Source organism: Schistocerca nitens, chromosome 2 (assembly GCF_023898315.1).
Source record: "Schistocerca nitens isolate TAMUIC-IGC-003100 chromosome 2, iqSchNite1.1, whole genome shotgun sequence".
NCBI lineage: Eukaryota > Metazoa > Arthropoda > Insecta > Orthoptera > Acrididae > Schistocerca > Schistocerca nitens.
In genome coordinates this window covers 479,765,749-479,788,299 of record NC_064615.1, presented here as the reverse complement: position 1 = coordinate 479,788,299, position 22,551 = coordinate 479,765,749, and the positions used below count along the sequence as shown (strand labels likewise).

The 22,551-nt window shown below is 44.9% G+C and overlaps 1 protein-coding gene across 2 annotated transcripts in view; it reads left to right on the top strand.

Moving 5' to 3' along the window:
• Positions 1-3,964: 3,964 nt before the first annotated feature.
• The window catches only part of LOC126236400 (uncharacterized), a 115,011-nt gene continuing 96,424 nt past the window's right edge, over positions 3,965-22,551 (top strand). Inside the window, exon 1 of one of the 2 annotated variants that reach the window (XM_049945688.1) lies at positions 3,965-4,031. In XM_049945688.1, coding sequence (XP_049801645.1) covers positions 3,989-4,031 — 43 coding nt within the window. In that variant the 5' untranslated portion in view covers positions 3,965-3,988. Of the gene's footprint in view, positions 4,032-19,675; positions 19,733-22,551 lie in introns of those variants that run through there. The other variant, XM_049945689.1, reaches the window with a different exon arrangement.

Below are 22,551 nucleotides of genomic sequence, written 5' to 3'. Positions count from 1 at the left end.
GCCAGTTAGAAACCACTTATTATTGAACTTACAGAATGTAAAACTGACGTTTGTGTCAATTTTACCTAAGAATATCGTGAATTTTAACAGCATAAAATAACAACAAAATTGGTTTGTTTGTCTATGTAACTATAGCACTTGTACGAGCTATAATTAAACTTTCGCTACTTGAGAGAGCACCCATGAGGAACGAGTGGTCGTGGGACAATGCAACTTTGTGGAAATATTTGTAAGGACATGTGGAAGAGAGATAACAAATAAACCATTGACGGAAAAACATTTCAATTTCCACATGATTGGGTAACATTTGTTAACTGCGTACCACGTTCACGTTCCAGGTTACATACGTTGCTCAATGTCACTACCGTCTGCATCTACGACAGCCTGGTGTTTGTACGGATACCATTTGACAACTATTGTTCGCAGCACTTTTCGTAAGGTGGATCATGGATTGCTCAGCTCTCGTGACACAGCTCGTACACTGCTTGATCACACAGTGTCCAGCGTTCTCAGCTCTGGGAACAATAACTTCTTCATTAATTTGTGGCGCAATTGGCCGTCAGCCTCTCCCAGGAGAATTTCGAAATCGCCAGTAAATTCGAATTTCCGAATCATGTTCTTCAGCCCCGGTGCGGAAGGAAGACCTTCTCGTTTTCCTTTAATACGTCGTTTACTCGCCAAGAGCAGCAACACTACTGCTGTTGGTTTGCTAATACAGCTTTACGAGTAAAGCCCACTCACCTTCTACAGACCCAAGTTGTCTCTCTGGAACTGTAGTGCACTCTGGTGCTTGTACATATTTCAACACTACGTCCCCGTACCAGTACCGGCGCCTAACGGCATGTCATGACACTAGGACTGCTAGCAGCGAAAACTGTGCAGCGCACAGTCTGGAAATCATTCGCATAAAATTGGGTACTCTCACGGCAAATAGTTTTCCGCCTACACTGGATCAAGTAACGGAAGTTTAATTATAACCATCCTGTGGATCGAATTGTAAACGTAATCAGTTTTTGCATAACTTTTAACAAAAGGCTTTTTTCTTTCATTGCCCTCACTGGAAAGTTTAAATTAGTAATGTTAAGCCAGTGGCGTAAAAGGACGACACAGTTAAGGAAATCTCGCGTGGTACGCTTGCCCTGTAGCTTGGGTGGCTTCTGTAGGCCAATTTGAGGATGTTTCCCGGCGTGGTAGACCGCAAGTGTCCCGTGCCAAATTCTGCGTCTCGACTTCGCCTACACCATTGTGGTACGTGGTCAAACGTTATTGTTTACACCCTGTAGATACTGTATAAAGTATATGCTTTGTGTCTTGTTTTGTCTCTAAGGGCCAGGTAACGTCGGAAACTACATATATAAAAAAAAAAAAAAAAAAAAAAAAAAGTTTTCCATCACCTTGGTTCCGAGAGTTCCGGAACCTGTACATAAAACTGGAATAGAGATCAACATAAACATCATTTCTACAGTTTTCATTGCTCATGAAAACCACACATTGCATGTTGTATCACCATACAGCCAGACTTTCAGAGGTGGTGGTCCAGATTGCTGTACACACCGGTACCTCTAATACCCATAGCACGTTCTCTTGCACTCATATATGCCTGTATTCGTCGTGGCATACTATCCACAAGTTCATCAAGGCACTATTGGTCCAGATTGTCCCATTCCTCAACGGCGATTCAGCGTAGATCCCTCAGAGTGGTTGGTGGGTCATGTCGTCCATTAACAGCCCTTTCCAATCTATCCCAGGCATGTTCGATAGGGTTCATGTCTGGAGAACATGCTGGCCACTCTAGTCGAGCGATGACGTTATCATGAAGGAAGTCATTCACAAGATTTGCACGATGGGAGCGCGAATTGTCGTCCATGAAGAGGAATGTCTCGCCAATATGCTGCCGATATGGTTGCACTATCGGCCGGAGGATGGCATTCACGTATCGTACAGCCGTTGCGACGCGTTCCATAATCACCAGCGGCGTACATCGGCCCCACATAATGCCACCCCAAAACATCAAGGAACCGCCACCTTGCTGCGCTCGCCGGACAGTGTGTCTAAGGCGTTCAGCCTGACTGGGTCACCTCCAAACACGTGTCCCGACGATTGTCTGGTTGAAGGCATATGCGATACTCATCGGTGAAGAGAACGTGATGCCAATCCTGAGCGGTCCATTTGGCATGTTGTTGGGCCCGTCTGTACCGCGCTGCATGTTGCCGTGGTTTCAAAAATTGGCCTTGCGATGGATGTCGGAAATGAAGCTGCGCGTCATGCAGCCTATTGCGCATAGTTTGAGTCGTAATACGACGTCCTGTGGCTGCACGAAAAGCGTTATTCAACATGGTGGCGTTGCTGTCAGAGTTCCTCCGAGCCATAATCCGTAGGTAGCGATCATCCACTGCAGTAGTAGCCTTGGGCAGCCTGAGCGAGGCATGTCATCGACAGTTCCTGTCTCTCTGTATTTCCTCCATGTCCGAACAACATCGCTTTGGTTCACTCCGAGACGCCTGGGCATTTCCCTTGTTGAGAGCCCCTTCTGGCACAAAGTAACAATGCGGAAGCGATCGAACAGCGGTATTGACCGTCTATGCATGGTTGAACTACAGACAACACGAGCCGTATACCTCTTTCCAGGTGGAATGACTGAAACTAATCGGCTGTCGGAACCCCTCCGTCTAATAGGTGCTGCTCATGCGTGGTTATTAACGTCTTTGGGCGAGTTTAGTGACACCTCTGAATAGTCAAAGGGACTGTGTCTGTGGATACAATATCCACAGTCAACGCCTATCTTCAGGAGTCCTGGGAACCAGGGTGATACAAAACTTTTTTGATGTGTGTATTTTTCTCGTTCAATGTTTCTTATTGTTTCCCTACTGAAAAAATTTTAATTAAAATATTTTTCATCTGTTTACTGTCAAATTTATGTACAGCAGGCTTTTCCTATGACTGGGTGCTCTAGGACCTAAATATCTATTTTGTTCTCAGGTATTTTGCCTCTCTTGTGATACAAGAATAGTATGAAAAATATCATCTTTCCACGCAACCTGACCAATGTGTCATGAAAACAAGTGAACAGTAAAATAAAGATTACAAGGACCTAAAATATGTTGCTATTACATGAGCGAGCGCGGTCAGAGTTGGCTAACTTCTGTTCTGTTCTATTCCACTATTTCTGTGTATGTGGAATGTTCAGTATACTTAGGATTTTAGAACTGTACACTCGGCACGGTCAATTGATAATTGACGTCACTGATCCATTCGCGACTTGGTTGGCGGCTGATTTACATGCATGTGCGTGACGCGCACTTAAGAGACTAGTCGAATCTGAGCAGATAGCCGCTCGGTCAAAACGGCCTTTACGGTGGTGTGCTCTGGCGAACCTAGGAAAACAGCGACAGCTGTTTGACGCTACGGGCAGATGGTTATCACTGAGACTGGATTGTCCTTGCGTGTGCCAATTTCACATCATTATGCGATATGTCCTCTGTAGTTTAGATTGACTGGAAAATTGTCAGTAGGAGTTTATAGCTTTGAGTTACTCCTTGAAGCGCGTAGTCACGCGCGTCACCTAGAAACAGTACTATCTACGAAAGTTTGGGAGTTTGCAACCAAGCTACGGCACACAGTTTTAACCTGTCGCAAAAGTTCAATGCAGCTTAAACTCAATCAAGCGTACGAGAATGACATCTCTAAGGAAAGAAACCGAAAGAGATTAAGAGGGTCAAGACGGAACGTGTGGCAGCTCACTGAGGTCGTCTACCTCCCTCGCCTAATGAAGTTCACTGACCTGCAGGAGGACCTCACGTCTGTGACGCCGCGGAAGTCGGCCGGTTCAGTAAAACCCAGACTGGGACAGCGGGCTCTCCCCAGGCGCTGAACGGCGGCCACTCAACCCGCGCCGTCGGCCAAGGTCGGCGGTCGCTGGAAGCCAAGCTACGGCGGCTGCTTGCGTCCTCTTTATCCGTTGTCACTTGAGGCATGTGTGTAGCCCGGCATGGCGAAGGCAGAGTTTGTCGGGCAACAATATCAACAGCACGGTAATCAAGGATCACAAGTTTTTAGTCATAATTACATTTTGTAAGTTGTATTTGGTAGTGGAAACATTGCTGTGTTCCTGTATTAATCATTATTATTGCACTTGTGGCGTCTCTGGCGCAGAGCGCCCTATCTTTGGGAACCTTTTTCTTTGGACTAGCGAGTCTGGCGTGAACTTTCTTCTCGCGATATGAGTAACAGCCATAATTGTCGTATGTGCAAGTGTTCAATAAATGTGTATTTCATATCGATGTGAGCTATCTCTCGACTAATCCCGTGATAACCACACACTAATTTATAAGGAAACCAAGGCGTTTCGAATGGTTGGTATGCCAAATGTGTGCCGAGCAAATAATACCCAGGGCGTTTATAAAATAGATGTAAAAACGTTATCTTTAATTGTGATACGCGTAAATAACTTACAGAAATGTTTGATGCACTGCTGAATGTAGTATATCGTCAAGTTTTTATTCACTCCTAACACTGTTAGTTTCGACATTCCCGCTAGGTGGCACGCGCGTATGATTTATTCCAACAGTCATCATGGAATCGTATAACAGTGCAGCGCAGTGTTGTTTGTGGTTTCATGAATCCAAATCCGCTGCTACAGTTCAGAGATAATTCAGGGGCCTCCACTTCAAAGACAAGCTGTAACACTACCGACCTTGTTCCATTGCTGCGTCAGAGATTGCCGGCCGACCCTGACCTAGCGTCCTATGTGATTCGCAGCGTTTCGGCGAAACAATTGTAGGGCTACCAGTTAACAACAGTGTCTGTTTGAGGCGGTGGCTTGGATTGATGAAACCATAAACAACACTCAGCACATTCTGCACTGTTATACGACTCAACGGCGGTTGTTGGAATAACTCATTCGCGCATTCAACCTAGGAGGAAAGTTGGAAACGAAAAGTGTGAGGCTGGAATAAAACTTGAAGAATACTGCATTCTGTGCCGTATCAAACGTTTCTGTAAATTATTTACCCTTACAAAATTAAAGGTTTCTTTTGTATAACTAATTTATAGACACTCTGCGAAGTCGCACTATCATTTCAAAAGATCATAACTTGGAAACTATTAGAGATAGAGCACCGTGGGTTGTTGTAAAATGTTTAGCACCTCTCAAAGTTTTTTCTCTTATGCCAGAATTCCAATAAGCACCCTGCTTGTCGATCGTGGAACATCTAGGAGGTATTCGGGTTCTGTGCATGTACGTGTAAGCAGTGCAGCAGCAACACTTCTGACTGCTTCATTCAGTTGTGCTGTAAGGATAGCAGAGTCGTTGATTGGTGCGGTGTCCACACGACCCGTAAGGTAACCCCACAAAAAGAAGTCTGCTGGCGTGACATAGGGGGCGTGCGGTGCCATGCCATAGGACCATAGAAATAAGAATAATCTTCACAAAGATTTAAGGTCTCTTACTTTGGTCCAGAATGGTGTCCATTATACGGGAAGGTGGATTTTCGATAGCTTGCCAGCACCTAGAAAAAGTTCCGTTTAACTTGAGCCTAAAGGTTTTTTTGGTGGCCAACTCCTTCTACTCCATTGATGAGTTTCTAAGTAGAACGAACAGATTTGTATATTTTACTAATAATATCAAATAATGTGAGTATTAGTACAATCTGACTTCTGTACAATTTCAGTGCAATAATGTGATCACTGTATATAAGTGTTGTAAAATGGTTTTTCTTCTCGATGATGGATGGCTAAATATATCCTAGAAATTATCACGTACATCTCAGTGTATTGAACATATACATGTTTTGTGACAGAAATTGTTTATTACCGTTCGAATGAAAATATGTTCAAGTTTTTTTTTTAGATGTTCCACACCCATGAGGACCATTTCACTTACAAGTTAGTACCTGCGGAAGGTACTTTAGCATAATTGTTTTTCTTTGTAAATGTTTATTGTGTGTTCTTGTTTCTCTGGCGTTTTCTACATCCTGAAGGACCTCCTCACTATGGATCTATTGGAACGAAAAGTGCGTCTAATCTAATCTAATCCCACGACCCACTCATTCGCAGGAAATGTGTAATTCAGCGCATCCCGCACGTTCTTACTCGAATGTGGAGGAACGCTGGCACGGTACAAGACGATGGACGCCTGCATCTCTTCCATCTATTCGAACGTAACAAGATCAACATTTACGTTCCTGTTTATATGCGTTTGGGCGCTGATGACCACGCTGTTTAGCGCCCGAAAACCTCAAACCCCACACACACACACACACACTCCATGGTTTCCTCTGCAAAAAATACCGCCTCATTATATGAATGCGTTGTGTCTGTTCTTTCGGACATGTGTCCCGATGCAGCTAACGTCACATTGGCGTCGATAATTCCGCAGTATCTTTGTCACGGATTTGGATTCTATGTACCAGATGACACATTCTGCCTTCTCGTAGTCTGTTGGCATCACAGGATCACAGATTTTTCCTCACGATGTACAGATTCACTGTTGCCACTGGTATCCACATCTAAGACCAATGTATCATCACTGGCAATGGAGTGCACAGGAGTTCTCTACAACCTTTGATTTTACACTGATTATACCGTATTGAACTGTCTATACTTATGTATACTCTTATCAATACCTACACATTTTTTGTAAGTAGGAACCGGGTGTATGGTGAAACCTGAATCCCAATAAATACAAATTAAAAAAAAACCTACGCCTGGTGATGTGTTGTGACTCGTACAAGAAGGAAAAAAAATGACGAGGGAAGATAAGCATTTCGTAATTTCTTTGTGTGGTGTCACTGCCAGACACCACACTTGCTAGGTGGTAGCTTAAATCGGCCGCGGTCCATTAGTACATGTCGGACCCGCGTGTCGCCACTGTGTGATCGTAGACCGAGCGCCACCACACGGCGGGTCTCGAGAGACGTACGAGAACTCGCCCCAGTTGTACGGCGACGTTGCTAGCGACTATACTGACGAAGCCTTTGCTCTCATTTGCCGAGAGACAGTTAGAATAGCCTTCAGCTAAGTTAATGGCTACGACTTAGCAAGGCGCCATTAGCCTTAAATAGCTTGTATATAAAGAGTCACTTGTATCGCCACAATCTCCAGATGTCTCATCAAGAACGATGTATACAAGGATGTATTAAAAGTTAAGTATATTCCAAAGATACGTATTTTCTTTATCACATTCATTAAGTCTCCTGTTTCAGACCTCACTCCATCCTTCGTGAGTTAGCGCGTGCATCTTGGCCGCCTCTTTCAATTAGTGTGCGTAGTGTTGGCAAGTCTGCCGACACTACACTTTGAGGTAGCCATATATGGAATATAGTCAAGTTGGAGAAGGATGAACAAGAAAGTGATCGTGGCCAGTTTCAAGACTTCACAAACGAACGACACATCGAAGGGATTCATCGCGTCGTCGACCGATCGCTTCGTAGATGCCACTTGTGTGAGCGAAACGCAGCGATCGGCCGCTGATCGCGTGGAAATCCCAGGCAGTCTGCTGGGTCGCATGCGATTCGTGCTTGCAGTGTGGCTACCCGACTGACTAGCGACAATGTGTGATAATATGGATGCGACGCGTTTCTCCAGTTGTTAAGTGCGCTTGTGCAGTTTTGTTTCGTTTCACTTGCCTCTGTGGAGAGAGAACAGGACATTAAAAGTTATAGTTATCCAGGGACCACGAACTACTGAACTGGAAGCCAGAGCTGATGTTTATATTCAGAAGTAATACAAAATACATCCTCCGATTTTGCAGTGATTAGGATTTTGAAACTTATGCTATAGGTGTAGAAGTGACCGTAAGTTCATAATAATAGTCACGTCTGATAATTTTGAGTTATTTATGAAACAATTACACCCATAATTAAAGCTTTTAGCTTCTAAACAGAATGACGCGCCATAATATTAAGTGGACAATTTTATTTAAATGTTCGCGACAAATATATTATACTGCTACAGTCAAGTCCCTTGTAATTTCATATAATCTAACTCTCCCTCAAACAATGAAAAACTTGACATATTCTGTAAATTAACCCACAGTGCCCCAGAAAATCGTTACAAAACAAATTTAATAAATTACAATACCCGTGAGGATACGAAGATGAGCTGTGACTCCCGCTAAACATAGCAGTTCATTTTCCATAGCAGAACTTTTCCTCACAATGGTGTTCGTATAACTGGTTGAAATTGCTTGGCAAATGGCTCGTGTGTGGCGGGGTCGATTCCACCGATACTGGATGCGACGAATTGCCTCGCTCCGTCGCTTGTGTGTACGGCCATTAAGGAACATTCCGGTATTAACTTGAAGCAGATGTATAGATGTCCTATAGTACTGTTGGCTATTAAATTATTTGTGTGGGCTTAGTAGCTTAAGTCAAAAAAGTTCATTCACATGATGCCTTACCATAGTACATAGTGCATCTTATTTACAACAGTTTCGCTGCAGATACATTTGTAGAATGAAGCATTGTTTTGTGCTGGTGACGACAGGAAAGGGATAGAGCGAAACCAAAGGCCTAATAGCAATTAGGGGCTCACCGATCTTTGTCAAAATTCGAAAGGGCTACCTACCTGTATAGCGCCGCCACTGTAGAAAGTGTTTGCGGTCATAAGACCGTTAATAAGAACTTTTTAAAATAAAATGGCTATGCACACCTGCACGGTCTACCCTAACACACCTCTCACCTCAGTTCCCCGTTTCGTTTGATGCTGAGGTATTCTTGAAAAGGTCTCTGGAACCAAACAGTTTCATTTGAAGAAAATATATAAATAGTTTCAGTTTATTGAATAATAACTGCTATTTATGTTTCATTTTTTTCAACGAGATATTTCCGCTTAATACATCTTGCACCAACATAACAAAATTGTAGCATTATCTCTCATGCAGTTAAAATGCTGTAGGTGACAGTGAAGTAAAGGATTACCAAAGCGGAATTTGAACGATGCTCATTACGAATACACATCCGTTGTGTTAATCAGTGCGAAACATAGCTAAAATCTTTTGATGTGCTCTTAGAGGAAAACCGCAGGCCGTTTGTACGACTCGTATTTTGTAGTAGCGGAGATGAAGTATCCACTCGCCCATCCTGATATCCGTTCGCCTTGGTTTCCCGAAACAACTTCTGACTAACGGTTTCCGGAAACAGCGATCGTGTGACACCCAACTCGCTTTATTTGTTCATGAGACCCAGAAAATATTAGATACAGGCTCCCAGGTAGATGCTATTTTCCTTGACTTCCGGAAGGCGTTCGGTACAGTTCCGCACTGTCGCCTGATAAACAAAGTAAGAGCCTACGGAATATCAGACCAGCTGTGTGGCTGGATTGAAGAGTTTTTAGCAAACAGAACACAGCATGTTGTTATCAATGGAGAGACGTCTACAGACGTTAAAGTAAACTCTGGCGTGCCACAGGGGAGTGTTATGGGACCAATATAAATAAATGACCTAGTAGATAGTGTCGGAAGTTCCATGCGGCTTTTCGCGGATGATGCTGTAGTATACAGAGAAGTTGCAGCATTAGAAAATTGTAGCGAAATGCAGGAAGATCTGCAGCGGATAGGCACTTGGTGCAGGGAGTGGCAACTGACCCTTAACATAGACAAATGTAATGTATTGCGAATACATAGAAAGAAGGATCCTTTATTGTATGATTATATGATAGCGGAACAAACACTGGTAGCAGTTACTTCTGTAAAATATCTGGGAGTATGCGTGCGGAACGATTTGAAGTGGAATGATCATATAAAGTTAATTGTTGGTAAGGCGGGTGCCAGGTTGAGATTCATTGGGAGAGTCCTTAGAAAATGTAGTCCATCAACAAAGGAGGTGGCTTACAAAACACTCGTTCGACCTATACTTGAGTATTGCTCATCAGTGTGGGATCCGTACCAGATCGGGTTGACGGAGGAGATAGAGAAGATCCAAAGAAGAGCGGCGCGTTTCGTCACAGGGTTATTTGGTAAGCATGATAGCGTTACGGAGATGTTTAGCAAACACAAGTGGCAGACTCTGCAAGAGAGGCGCTCTGCATCGCGGTGTAGCTTGCTCGCCAGGTTTCGGGAGGGTGCGCGTTTCTGGATGAGGTATCGAATATATTGCTTCCCCCTACTTATACCTCCCGAGGAGATCACGAATGTAAAATTAGAGAGATTCGAGCGCGCACGGAGGCTTTCAGACAGTCGTTCTTCGGGCGAACCATACGCGACTGGAATAGAAAAGGGAGGTAATGACAGTGGCACGTAAAGTGCCCTCCGCCACACACCGTTGGGTGGCTTGCGGAGATGTAGATGAACTGACATGTCATTACATTTTCACGCAATCTGGGTGCATAGATCCTGAGAAATCAGTACCCAGAACAACCACCTCTGGCCGTAATAACGGCATTGATACGCCTGGGCATTGAGTCAAACAGAGCTTGGATAGCGTGTACAGGTACAGCTGCCCATGCAGCTTCAACACGAAACCACAGTTCATCAAGAGTAGCGACTGGCGTAAAGCCACCATTGACCAGACGTTTTCAGTTGTTGAGAGATCTGGAGAATGTGCTGGCCAGGGCAGCAGTCGAACATTTTCTGTATCCAGAAAGGCACGTACAGGACCTGCAACATGCAGTCGTGCATTATCCTGCTGAAATGTAGGGTTTCGCAGGGATCGAATGAAGGGTAGAGCCACGGGTCGTAACACATCTGAAATGTAACGTCCACTGTTCAAAGTGCCGTCAATGCGACAAGAGGTGACCGAGACGTGTAACCAATAGCACCCCATACCATCACGCCGGGTGATACGCCAGTATGGCGATGACGAATACACGCTTCCAATGTGCGTTCACCGCGATGTCGCCAAACACGGATGCGACCATCATGATGGTGTAAAGAGAACCTGGATTCATCCGAAAAAATGACGTTTTGCCATTCGTGCACCCAGGTTCGTCGTTGAGTACACCATCGCAGGCGCTCCTGTCTGTGATGGAGCGTCAAGGGTAACCGCAGCCATGGTCTCCGAGTTGATAGTCCATGCTGCTGCAAACGTCGTCGAACTGTTCGTGCAGATGGTTGTTGTCTTGCAAACGTCCCCATCTGTTGACTCATGGATCGAGACGTGGCTGCACGATCTGTTACAGGCATGCGGATAAGATGCCTGTCACCTCGACTGCTAGTGATACGAGGCCGTTGGGATCCAGCACGGCGTTCCGTATTACCCTCCTGAACCCACCGATTCCATATTCTGCCAACAGTCATTGGATCTCGTCCAACGCAAGCAGCAATGTTGCGATACGATAAACCGCAATCGGGATAGGCTACAATCCGACCTCTATCGAAGTTGGAAACGTTCTGATACGCATTTCTCCTCCTTACACGAGGCATCACAACAACGTTTCACCAGGCAATGCCGGTCAACTGCTGTTTGTGTATGAGAAATCGGTTGGAAACTTTCCTCATGTCAGCACGTTGTAGGTGTCGCCACCGGTGCCAACTTTGTGTGAATTCTCTGAAAAGCTAACCATTTGCATATCACAGCATCTTCTTCCTGTCGGCTAAATTTCGCGTCTGTAACACGTCATCTTCGTGGTGTAGCAATTTTAATGGCAAGTAGTGTATGTTTCTATCATTCCGCTATTAGCCCGTTTCACAACTGCTGGATGGTAGCTGGTGAACGTCGACGTGTCGCAATACGTCTCCCCTATGGACCCCACGCACGCTTAATGGGATTTAAGTCGGGCAAACCGGCAGGCCAGCCCATTCGCCGATTTTCCTCCAGATCCGAGAGTTCCTCTACCTGGGCTGTTCGACGCGATGCAGTCGAGCACTGTCATCCATAAAAATTAAGTCCGAGCCGAATGCACCTCTGAAAAGACACACATGGGGGAGGAGTACAGTGTCACCATAACGTTGACCGGTGGAGCCATGCAGCATTATGCCTCCCCACACCGTAACACGTGCACCATCAAAACAATCTTGTTCGACAGTGTTCCTGAGTACATTACGTGTTCCCTCCTCTCGTCAAATGATGCTACGTCCAGTATTGTCGAACATAATCGTATTTTTTGTTCTAGGTGTTACGGTGTGGGGAGGCAACACGTTGTCTTTGTCACCAGTCAATATTATGATGACATTGTACTCCTTCACCTAGTGTCTTTTCGAGAGTGCATTCGGCACTGACATCATTTGAATGGAAGACAATGCGCGATGGCATCGAAAAGCGTAGGTGGAGGAGCTGTTGGAATGAGAGGGTATCTGGTGAACGGGCTGGCCTGCTGTTCTTCCCGGCTTAAGCCCCATCTAGCACATGTGGGACGCATTGGGGAGACGTACGAGGTGCATTCAAGTTCTAAGTCCCCCGATTTTTTTTCTCCAGACTGGAAAGAGATGGAAACATGCGCATTGTTTTAAAATGAGGTCGCGTTCATTGTCAATACGTCCCAGAGATGGCAGCACCGTACGGCAGATGGAATTTTAGCGCCAGCGGCGAGAATGAGAACTGTTTTAAATACTTAACATGGCGACGTTTTCCTTACTTGAACAGCATGCAATCATTCGTTTTCTGAATTTGCGTGGTGTGAAACCAATTGAAATTCATCGACAGTTGAAGGAGACATGTGGTGATGGAGTTACGGATGTGTCGAAAGTGCGTTCGTGGGTGCGACAGTTTAATGAAGGCAGAACATCGTGTGACAACAAACCGAAACAACCTCAGGCTCGCACAAGCCGGTCTGACGACACGATCGAGAAAGTGGAGAGAATTGTTTTGGGGGATCGCCGAATGACTGTTGAACAGATCGCCCCCAGAGTTGGCATTTATGTGGGTTCTGTGCACACAATCCTGCAAGACGACCTGAAAATGAGAAAAGTGTCATCCAGGTGGGTGCCACAAATGCTGACGGACGACCACACGGCTGCCCGTGTGGCATGTTGCCAAGCAATGTTGACGCGCAACGACAGCACGAATGGGACTTTCTTTTCGTCGGTTGTGATAATGGATGAGACGTGGATGCCATTTTTCAATCCAGAAACAAAGCGCCCGTCAGCTCAATGGAAGCACACAGATTCACCGCCACCAAAAAGATTTCGGGTAACCGCCAATGCTGAAAAAATGATGGTGTCCATGTTCTGGGACAGCGAGGGCGTAATCCTTACCCATTGCGTTCCAAAGGGCACTACGGTAACAGGTGCAGCCTACGAAAATGTTTTGAAGAACAAATTCCTTCCTGCACTGCAACAAAAACGTCCGGGATGGGCTGCGGGTGTGCTATTTCACCAAGACAACGCACCTGCACATCGAGCTAACGTTACGCAACAGTTTCTTCGTGATAACAACTTTGAAGTGATTCCTCATGCTCCCTACTCACCTGACCTGGCTCCTAGTGACTTTTGGCTTTTTCCAACAATGAAAGACACTCTCTGTGGCCGCAATATTCACCAGCCGTGCTGCTATTGCCTCAGCGATTTTCCAGTGGTCAAAACAGACTCCTAAAGAAGCCTTCGCCGCTGCCATGGAATCATGGCGTCAGCGTTGTGAAAAATGTGTACGTCTGCAGGGCGATTACGTCGAGAAGTAACGCCAGTTTCATCGATTTCGGGTGAGTAGTTAATTAGAAAAAAATCGGACGCCTTAGAACTTGAATGCGCCTCGTATTTCAGCTCGACCGTATAGCGCCAATGACCATTCAGCGCCGCGTGGTCTAGGGCGCCTTGCCACGGCTCACGCGGCTCCCCCCATCGGAGGTTCGAGTCCTCCCTCGGGCATGGGTGTGTGTGTCGTCCATAGCGTAAGTCAGTTTGACTTAGATTACGTAGTGTGTAAGCCTAGGGACCGATTACCTCAGCAGTGGTCCCATAGGAACTCACCATCACCACCATTCTTCAGCAGGTATCGACTGCACTGGTGAAGGAATGGAACGCTATATCGCAGGAACTCCTTACCAGCCTTGTGGCCAGAATAGGAGCACGTTGGAGAGCATACTCTGCCTTGCGTGGTGATCCAGGCTCTATTAACAACCATGTCCCGTCATTTACAATATCCAGGGAATCATCGCGAATCGCGCTGACTTCAGTGAAATTAATTTGAATAAAAGAGTCATCTATTCGTCTCCATCGTATTTCTTTCAGTTATTTTCTGCGCTATACTGTACTACACTACAGCAGTTCTTTCTACAAAAAGATGTTCAAATGTGTGTGAAATCTTATCGGACTTAACTGCTAAGGTCATCAGTCCCTAAGCTTACACACTACTTAACCTAAATTACCCTAAGGACAAACACACTCACCCATGCCCGAGGGAGGACTCGAACCTCCGCCGGGATCAGCCGCACAGTCCATGACTGCAGCCTCAGACCGCTCGGCTAATCCCGCGCGCCTTCTTTCTACATATGGTCTAAGTTTTACAGAGTTACATAAACACTTCGTGTGAAAGTTACTTTCGTCTTTAAGTTTTGCACACTAGCATTTGTTTTTTTTAAGCATCTTATGATGGTTGATTTTTTGACAATCTTGCACTATTAAGTTCGTCCTTTAATGGATTTTGGTCCAAAAAATCGATTTTTCAAAAATATTATTTTCTTGATCCACACACTTTAATCTGAGTCGTGTGTGAATTTTATCTTCATAGCAGCTTTAAAAATGCCTTTAAATGGTTAAACTCACTAACTCTGCACTGTCGGCCACTCCCACCTTTTCCGACATTTGGGAAACTGCTTGCTTCAGTGGAATTTTTGTCAGTGTGAAGGCTATTTTCTTTCGATATCTTTGGCTGACATCTATATCTCTGGCTGACATCTATATCTTTGCCCGAAAACTTTCTTGCATGTGGTTTATTTACGTTTTGACAATACTAACACATATTAGTATGTGGAAGGTTGAATTTCCAAACCTTTACGCGGAAGTCAAGATTTGTGCCTAATGGGTGGTGAAAAAGACAGTGAGAAACTGTGATAAGAAAAGCATGCAGTAGCATGCTCTAAAAATTATAGTGGCTCAAGTGGGGGCATGGCGGCTGCTGCAGTTGTGAGGATGTTCTCCAGATCTGAGGACTAGTATGGTGTTAGATATACTAAATACCTTAGTGATGGGGACTCCTCTTCGTTCAAAGCTGTAACAGATAAAAATACGTACAATACAACAATATAAAAGTTGGATGTATTGGCCACATCCAAAAGAGCCTTGGCGGTAGGCTTCGTCGCTTGCTGAAAGAGAGGAATGGTGAAGCACTTGAGGATGGAAAACCACTAGGAGAAAAAGGCAGTCCTACTCTGAAAGAAACTGATTCTCTTCAGTTATTTTATGGAAGAGCTATCAGGAAAAACACACGTAATTTAGAGGCAATGAGGCGTGCTGTGTGGGCAATTTTTCTCCACAAGCTATCCACTGACCAAACGCCAGTGCACAAGCTGGGTACGAAAGACAACTGGTGTAAGTTCAACAACAGCAATGCGATGTATTCACATAAACACTCGTTACCAGAACGTGTTATGAATGCAATTAAGCCCACATTCTGGTTTCTTGCAAACTCTGATTTATTGAGGAAGTGTCTTCACGGAAAGACACAAAATGCAAATGAAAGCCTCAATAATTTAACTTGGTTTAGATGCTCAAAAAGGACATTCTGTGGTCTTGAAGTACTGAAAATAGGTGTCTATGATGCAGTTTTATGTTACAATAACGGAAATAATGGGAGAACTGAAGTGCTGAAGAGAGTTGGTATAGATCCTGGTGTGTTTACGACGAAAGCGTTTTACACCATCGACGAGAGCAGGGTCAAGAAAGCTGACAGATCAGTGTCTTACCTGCAAATACATGCCAGACAGATTCGAAGAGGAGAGAAGAGAAACCTGGAGGACGAGGAGTATCAATATGGAGGATTTTGGTTCAAAGGGTTCAAATGGCTCTGAGCACCATGCGACTTACCTTCTGAGGTCATCAGTCACCTAGAACTTAGAACTAATTAAACCTAACTAACCTAAGGACATCACACACATCCATGCCCGAGGCAGGATTCGAACCCGCGATCGCAGCGGTCGCTCGGCTCCAGACTGTAGCGCCCAGAACCGCACGGCCACTCCGGCCGGCTCATGGAAGATTTTAAAATTGAGGTAAGATTATTACATGAAGAAGTAGGGGCCTATGAGAAGAAAATCTTTGAACCTCATTTTCTCTGTTTCACATTTTTTACATTATTAGAAGCCTTTTCTCAAAAAGTATACGCGCTAATGCTATGGAATTTTCAAGAACTGTTCGCAACGTGTTGCTGTCTCCCTGGAACTAAAAAATACGAGATCGTGCAATTACATTCTGATTTTAGATGATTGTATGAAGAAAAAAAAGTTAATTTTGGCTGTGCAAACTTAAAAACTCTGTTAATGATACAGTTTGTACCATAAATTAATAACTGTAGTTCAGTGGTGTTATAACCTTCTCAGGACACTACAATAAAATTTTCAGATTAATTGCATGATTAGAACTTGAATTATGGCTTGTTATGAAAAAGACAGTTTAAAAAAATTAAAAATTCAAATTTCTGGCAAAATATTAATCTTGCTCATTTGATTATATTTTTCTGTTAAAACAAAGCTCTTTTGCTTTACACATACAAAATTTTAGATTTGTACATTAACAAATATGGCTTTAATGGTTCAAATGGCTCTGGGCACTATGGGACTTAACATCTGAGGTCATCAGTCCCCTAGAACTTAGAACTACTTAAACCTAACTAACCTAAGGACATCACACACATCCACGCCCGAGGCAGGGTTCGGACCTGCGACCGTAGCAGTCACGCGGTTCCAGACTGAAGCGCCTAGAACCGCTCGGCCACAACGGCGGGCTATGGCTTTAATGATTTTATAGATAAATGTTTACATTTTCCGTTACATCCCCCTTAAGATATCTAGTTTATTTGCACTAGAGACAAATAGTACAATGTAGCCAATAAAAGTTAGGTGGTTCATATATACCTCATTAATCCATATTATTTCTTCTTGATCTCAACTCTCGGACCGATGAGAATTATTTTGATGATGTGGAATCTTTCTACCTGACTCCTCTTTAAATTCTGAATTTCTCACTCTTCTCATGAACTCTTAACAGTGTACCGAGCGAGGTGGCATAGTGGTTAGCACACTGGACTCACATTCGGGAGGACAACGGTTCCAACCCACGTCCGGCCTTCCCGATTTAGATTTTCCGTGTTTTCCTTAAATCACTTGAGGCAAATGCCGGGATGGTTCCTTCGAAAGGGCACGGTTGATTTCCTTCCCTTACACGGGCTTGCGCACCGTCTCTAATGACCTCGTTGTCGACGGGACGTTAAGTACTAATCTCCTCCTTCTCCTTCCGTGTATTTACGTTGACTGAATCAAATCCCTGTTTCTCAAAGATATCTAATACAGATTTTATTGAAATTAAGTCCAAAGCTGAGGCAAAATGTATGAATCCTAGACGAAATGGTAATTCCCATTCATTACTGCATTTTCATTCACGATTTGCAATAAGTCAGTTGTAGTATATCCACTCCTAAACGCTCAAAAGAGGAAAAGCCGCTGGACCTGGTGGGATACGAGTTCGATTTTACACAGAGTACGCGAAGGAACTTGCCCCCCTTCTTGCAGCGGTGTACCGTAGGTCTCTAGAAGAGCGTAGCGTTCCAAAGGATTGGAAAAGGGCACAGGTCATCCCCTTTTTCAAAAAGGGACGTCGAACAGATTTGCAGAACTATAGATGTATATCTCTAACGTCGATCAGTTGTAGAATTTTGGAACACGTATTATGTTCGAGTATAATGACTTTTCTGGAGACTAGAAATCTACTCTGTAGGAATCAGCATGGGTTTAGAAAAAGACGATCGTGTGAAACCCAGCTCGCGCTATTCGTCCACGAGACTCAGAGGGCCATAGACACGGGTTCACAGGTAGATGCCGTGTTTCTTGACTTTCGCAAGGCGTTCGATACAGTTCCCCACAGCCGTTTAATGAACAAAGTAAGAGCATATGGACTATCAGACCAATTGTGTGATTGGATTGAAGAGTTCCTAGATAACAGAACGCAGCATGTCATTCTCAATGGAGAGAAGTCTTCCGAAGTAAGAGTGATTTCAGGTGTGCCCCAGGGGAGTGTCGTAGGACCGTTGCTATTCACAATATACATAAATGACCTTGTGGATGACATTGGAAGTTCGCTGAGGCTTTTTGCGGATGATGCTATGGTATATCGAGAGGTTGTAACAATGGAAAATTGTACTGAAATGCAGGAGGATCTGCAACGAATTGACGCATGGTGCAGGGAATGGCAATTGAATCTCAATGTAGACAAGTGTAATGTGCTGCGAATACATAGAAAGAAAGATCCCTTATCATTTAGCTACAATATAGCAGGTCAGCAACTGGAAGCAGTTAATTCCATAAATTATCTGGGAGTACGCATTAGGAGTGATTTAAAATGGAATGATCATATAAAGCCGGCCGCGGTGGTATCGCGGTTCTAGGCGCGCAGTCCGGAACCGTGCGACTGCTACGGTCGCAGGTTCGAATCCTGCCTGCCTCGGGCATGGATGTGTGTGATGTCCTTAGGTTAGTTAGGTTTAAGTAGTTCTAAGTTCTAGGGGACTTATGACCACAGCAGTTGAGTCCCATAGTGCTCAGAGCCATTTGAACCATTTTTTTGATCATATAAAGGTGATCGTCAGTAAAGCAGATGCCACACTGAGATTCATTGGAAGAATCCATAGGAAATGCAATCCGAAAACAAAGGAAGTAGGTTACAGTACGCTTGTTCGCCCACTGCTTGAATACTGCTCAGCAGTGTGGGATCCGTACCAGACAGGGTTGATAGAAGAGATAGAGAAGATCCAACGGAGAGCAGCGCGCTCCGTTACAGGATCATTTAATAATCGCGAAAGCGTTACGGAGATGATAGATAAACTCCAGTGGAAGACTCTGCAGGAGAGACGCTCAGTAGCTCGGTACGGGCTTTTGTTGAAGTTTCGAGAACATACCTTCACCGAGGAGTCAAGCAGTATATTACTCCCTCCTACGTATATCTCGCGAAGAGACCATGAGGATAAAATCAGAGAGATTAGAGCCCACACAGAGGCATACCGACAATCCTTCTTTCCACGAACAATACGAGGCTGGAATAGAAGGGAGAACCGATAGAGGTACTCAGGGTACCCTCCGCCCCACACCGTCAGGTGGCTTGCGGAGTATGGATGTAGATGTAGATGTAGGTTGTTCCTTTGTTTGATGAAATCGAATGTTTACTTTTTCTTTGTAGTTGGTAGTGACGTTTAAATTTCGTTAAATGTTATATCTTGTAGGGCTGTAAATAGCGCTACTAATACGGTTAACTGTCATAGATGAGACAGAAATAACGCCTAAGATATTATAGCACAGTCTGAAGTTACACGAGCTGCGCGATTCACTCGTGTATTGCGAGCGCCCCCCTAATCTAGATAAGGGAGTCGCTTGCTGCCGCTGTCAAACGTTTCCGTATTCTGCTGCTTAACGATGAAAATGTAGGCGGAAGTGCGGAGTGCCTGACATTTAGGCAGGGATGTTTTATGATAACGTGCAGCGTTGGAAGTTGTGGATGGGGAGGCGGGGAGAGGGAGGTGTCGTGGGGGCGGAGCCGGCACCGGGCTGGGGGCTTAGTTACTCGTAGAGCCGGCGTCTGCTCGCTCAGTCCCGGCGCTGACGCTGCGGGAGGCGGACGGCTCACCGCGACACCGCGCCATGGCGGCTTACCGCATAGGTGAGTGGCCGCACTTCTACACCTGTACACCGCAGTCACGCGTATCGTATGCCAAGAGAATATGTACTGCCTACCAGCATTTTACATGTGTCCTATGCTGGGTAATATGTTGGAAAATCGACTGTTGGGTCCGCTACATGTACATCCACATATATTCTCTGCAAGGCACTTCAGAGTGCATGTAGGAGGGTACATCGCACCAATATTATCGATTTTCTGTTCCATTCGCGTAATGAGCGGCAGAAAAATGATTGGACAGTGGCTGCATAAGGTCGAAGATACTTGTTCGAAAACCGGCTCTTAAAATTTAAGCAACAGGGCTTCGAGAGAACTATGTCGTCTTTCCTGCAAGGATTTGCCTTTCAGTTCCCCGAGCACTTCCACACTTTCGTATGGGTTATGGCGATCTCTTATTTTCCTAGCAACGCCTATCTGAACTCGTTCGGTATCTCTTTTATGCCTTTTTGATAAGGACTCAAAAAACTGGAACAGTACCATGGCAATGGTCGCTCTATCTCCTTACGTGTGAGCAATCGCTCTTCCCGCGATCCATATATGAATGGAACGGCGAAATCCCTGATAATGGTACTGTAAGACGTACCCCCTGCCATGCACTTCACAGAGGTTTGGAGAGTGTTGATGTAGATGTAGATTTCCATTACAGACGCACTGCATTTTCCCAAAACGCTTCCGACAATCCTAAGTTTTCCATTCGCCTTTCCTAATACTGATTTCACTTGATCGTCTGATTTCACAACGCCGGCCGCGGTGGCCGTGCGGTTCTAGGCGTTTCAGTTCGGAACCGCGAGACTGCTCCGGTCGCAGGTGCGAATCCTGCCTCGGGCATGGATGTGTGTGATGTCCTTAGGTTAGTTAGGTTTAAGTAGTTCTAAGTTCTAGGGGACTGATGACCTCAGATGTTAAGTCCCATAGTGCTCGGAGCCATTTGAACCATTTTTTATTTCACAACCTTAAACACTTATACGACTTGACGTTCTCAGGAATGCACCTCTACTCTTGCAAATCAGATACGTCTGGGTTCTTTCTCTTTCTTATACACATTATCATACAATTATCTGCATTTAAAGAGACCTGCATTCATTAACCCGAATGAAGAATTTGATGCAGTCTCTTACTATCGCTCAACAGCTAATCTTTCCTGTACACAAGAGCATCTAATACTGCTGCTGATCATATATGATAAATTGTCTAAGTACATTGAGAACATTAGAGGTACTGACCCTACCGGATAGACACGCGTGTTGCAACACCGCTTCCGGGACCCAGGGAGGCTCGCCGGACCCGAATCGAATCCGCCCTGCAGAGGTCAGGTGTGCCTACTAGCCTGGATGTGGTTTTTATATGGTTTTCCCCATACCTCTAGGTGTATACTGGCTGGCACCCACGTCCCGCCTCCGTTACACCATTCGCAAACATTTCGTAAACGATCACAGTTTCACGCGCGTTAACTCTAGACGCAGACAGACGGGGTACACAAATTCTTTCCTAGGGAAAGGGGTGGCTGCTAGAAGGGCTTCCAGCCACCCTCTGCTGTTGACATTGTCAGTTTCTGATTAACATGCCGACCCCGTGAAGACACGAGATAAGGCAAGGAATAATACGAAGAAGATTAGAAATACTATTAACGTTCCATGGATACATCGGAGCCGGCCGAAGTGGCCGTGCGGTTAAAGGCGCTGCAGTCTGGAACCGCAAGACCGCTACGGTCGCAGGTTCGAATCCTGCCTCGGGCATGGATGTTTGTGATGTCCTTAGGTTAGTTAGGTTTAACTAGTTCTAAGTTCTAGGGGACTAATGACCTCAGCAGTTGAGTCCCATAGTGCTCAGAGCCATTTGAACCATTTGGATACATCGGATGTTGCTTTCGTTACTGTGAAACATTCGCTGTGAAAAATACCGTAATGTGTTCTATCAGTAATCACATATTTCCAAAGACACTCCGCATCGTCGTACCCTGATCAGTAGAAAAAGATGTGGTGCAGTATATCGAATGCCTTTCGGAAATCTCGGAAGACAGAATCCACCTGCTCACCTACTCCTATTATCTACAAGATGTCGTGTATGAATGAAGCAAGCTGTGATTCGCACTACTGATCTTTCGCGAATCCGTGTTAATTCTTTGAGAGAAGCATGTTGTCTCTACGAACTCCATAATGTTTGAGCTCACAATATGACCTAGCATCAGCCAGCAGACGGACTGCGGCGGTAATGGTCTGTAATTCTGTGCATCCGAACTTTTACCTTTTCCCGATAATTCCGCAGCGTTCTGAATGTAACATCTAACGCGTCAGTGTATCCGAATACCTACTTCACCGTCAAATTTATGATGGATGATGTACAGTGTTTATTAAAACGCCTTGAAATGAACGTTCTCGGAGTAGTAATAATGCGCCTCTACGTAATGCAGAACGTCTTGCTTACGTCTCCCACTGTAGATCACTGAGTGTTCCTATGACGCTCGCGGCTTCACTAAATAGACCTGTGGCGCAACTCTTCTTTGAAACTTCTCTACAGGTTCCTTTCATCAGGGTTAGTAACGGTCCAGGCAAATGAACACTACTGGACTTTCTACGCGTTCTATTTCGCAGACGAGTTACACATCTTCAGCACGTCCATCTTAAATCGTGCCGCATGGACGCCGCTATGCAACGTGTCCCAGAAGGAATGAACAATATTCAGGGATACGACAGAAAATCAATCGAAGCAAAAAAGTCTAATAAACATGGGCTCTAAAATTCATACCTTAAGAACTACGATCACTTCTTTATCTGCGATACTGTGAAGCAAATCTGTTCTAC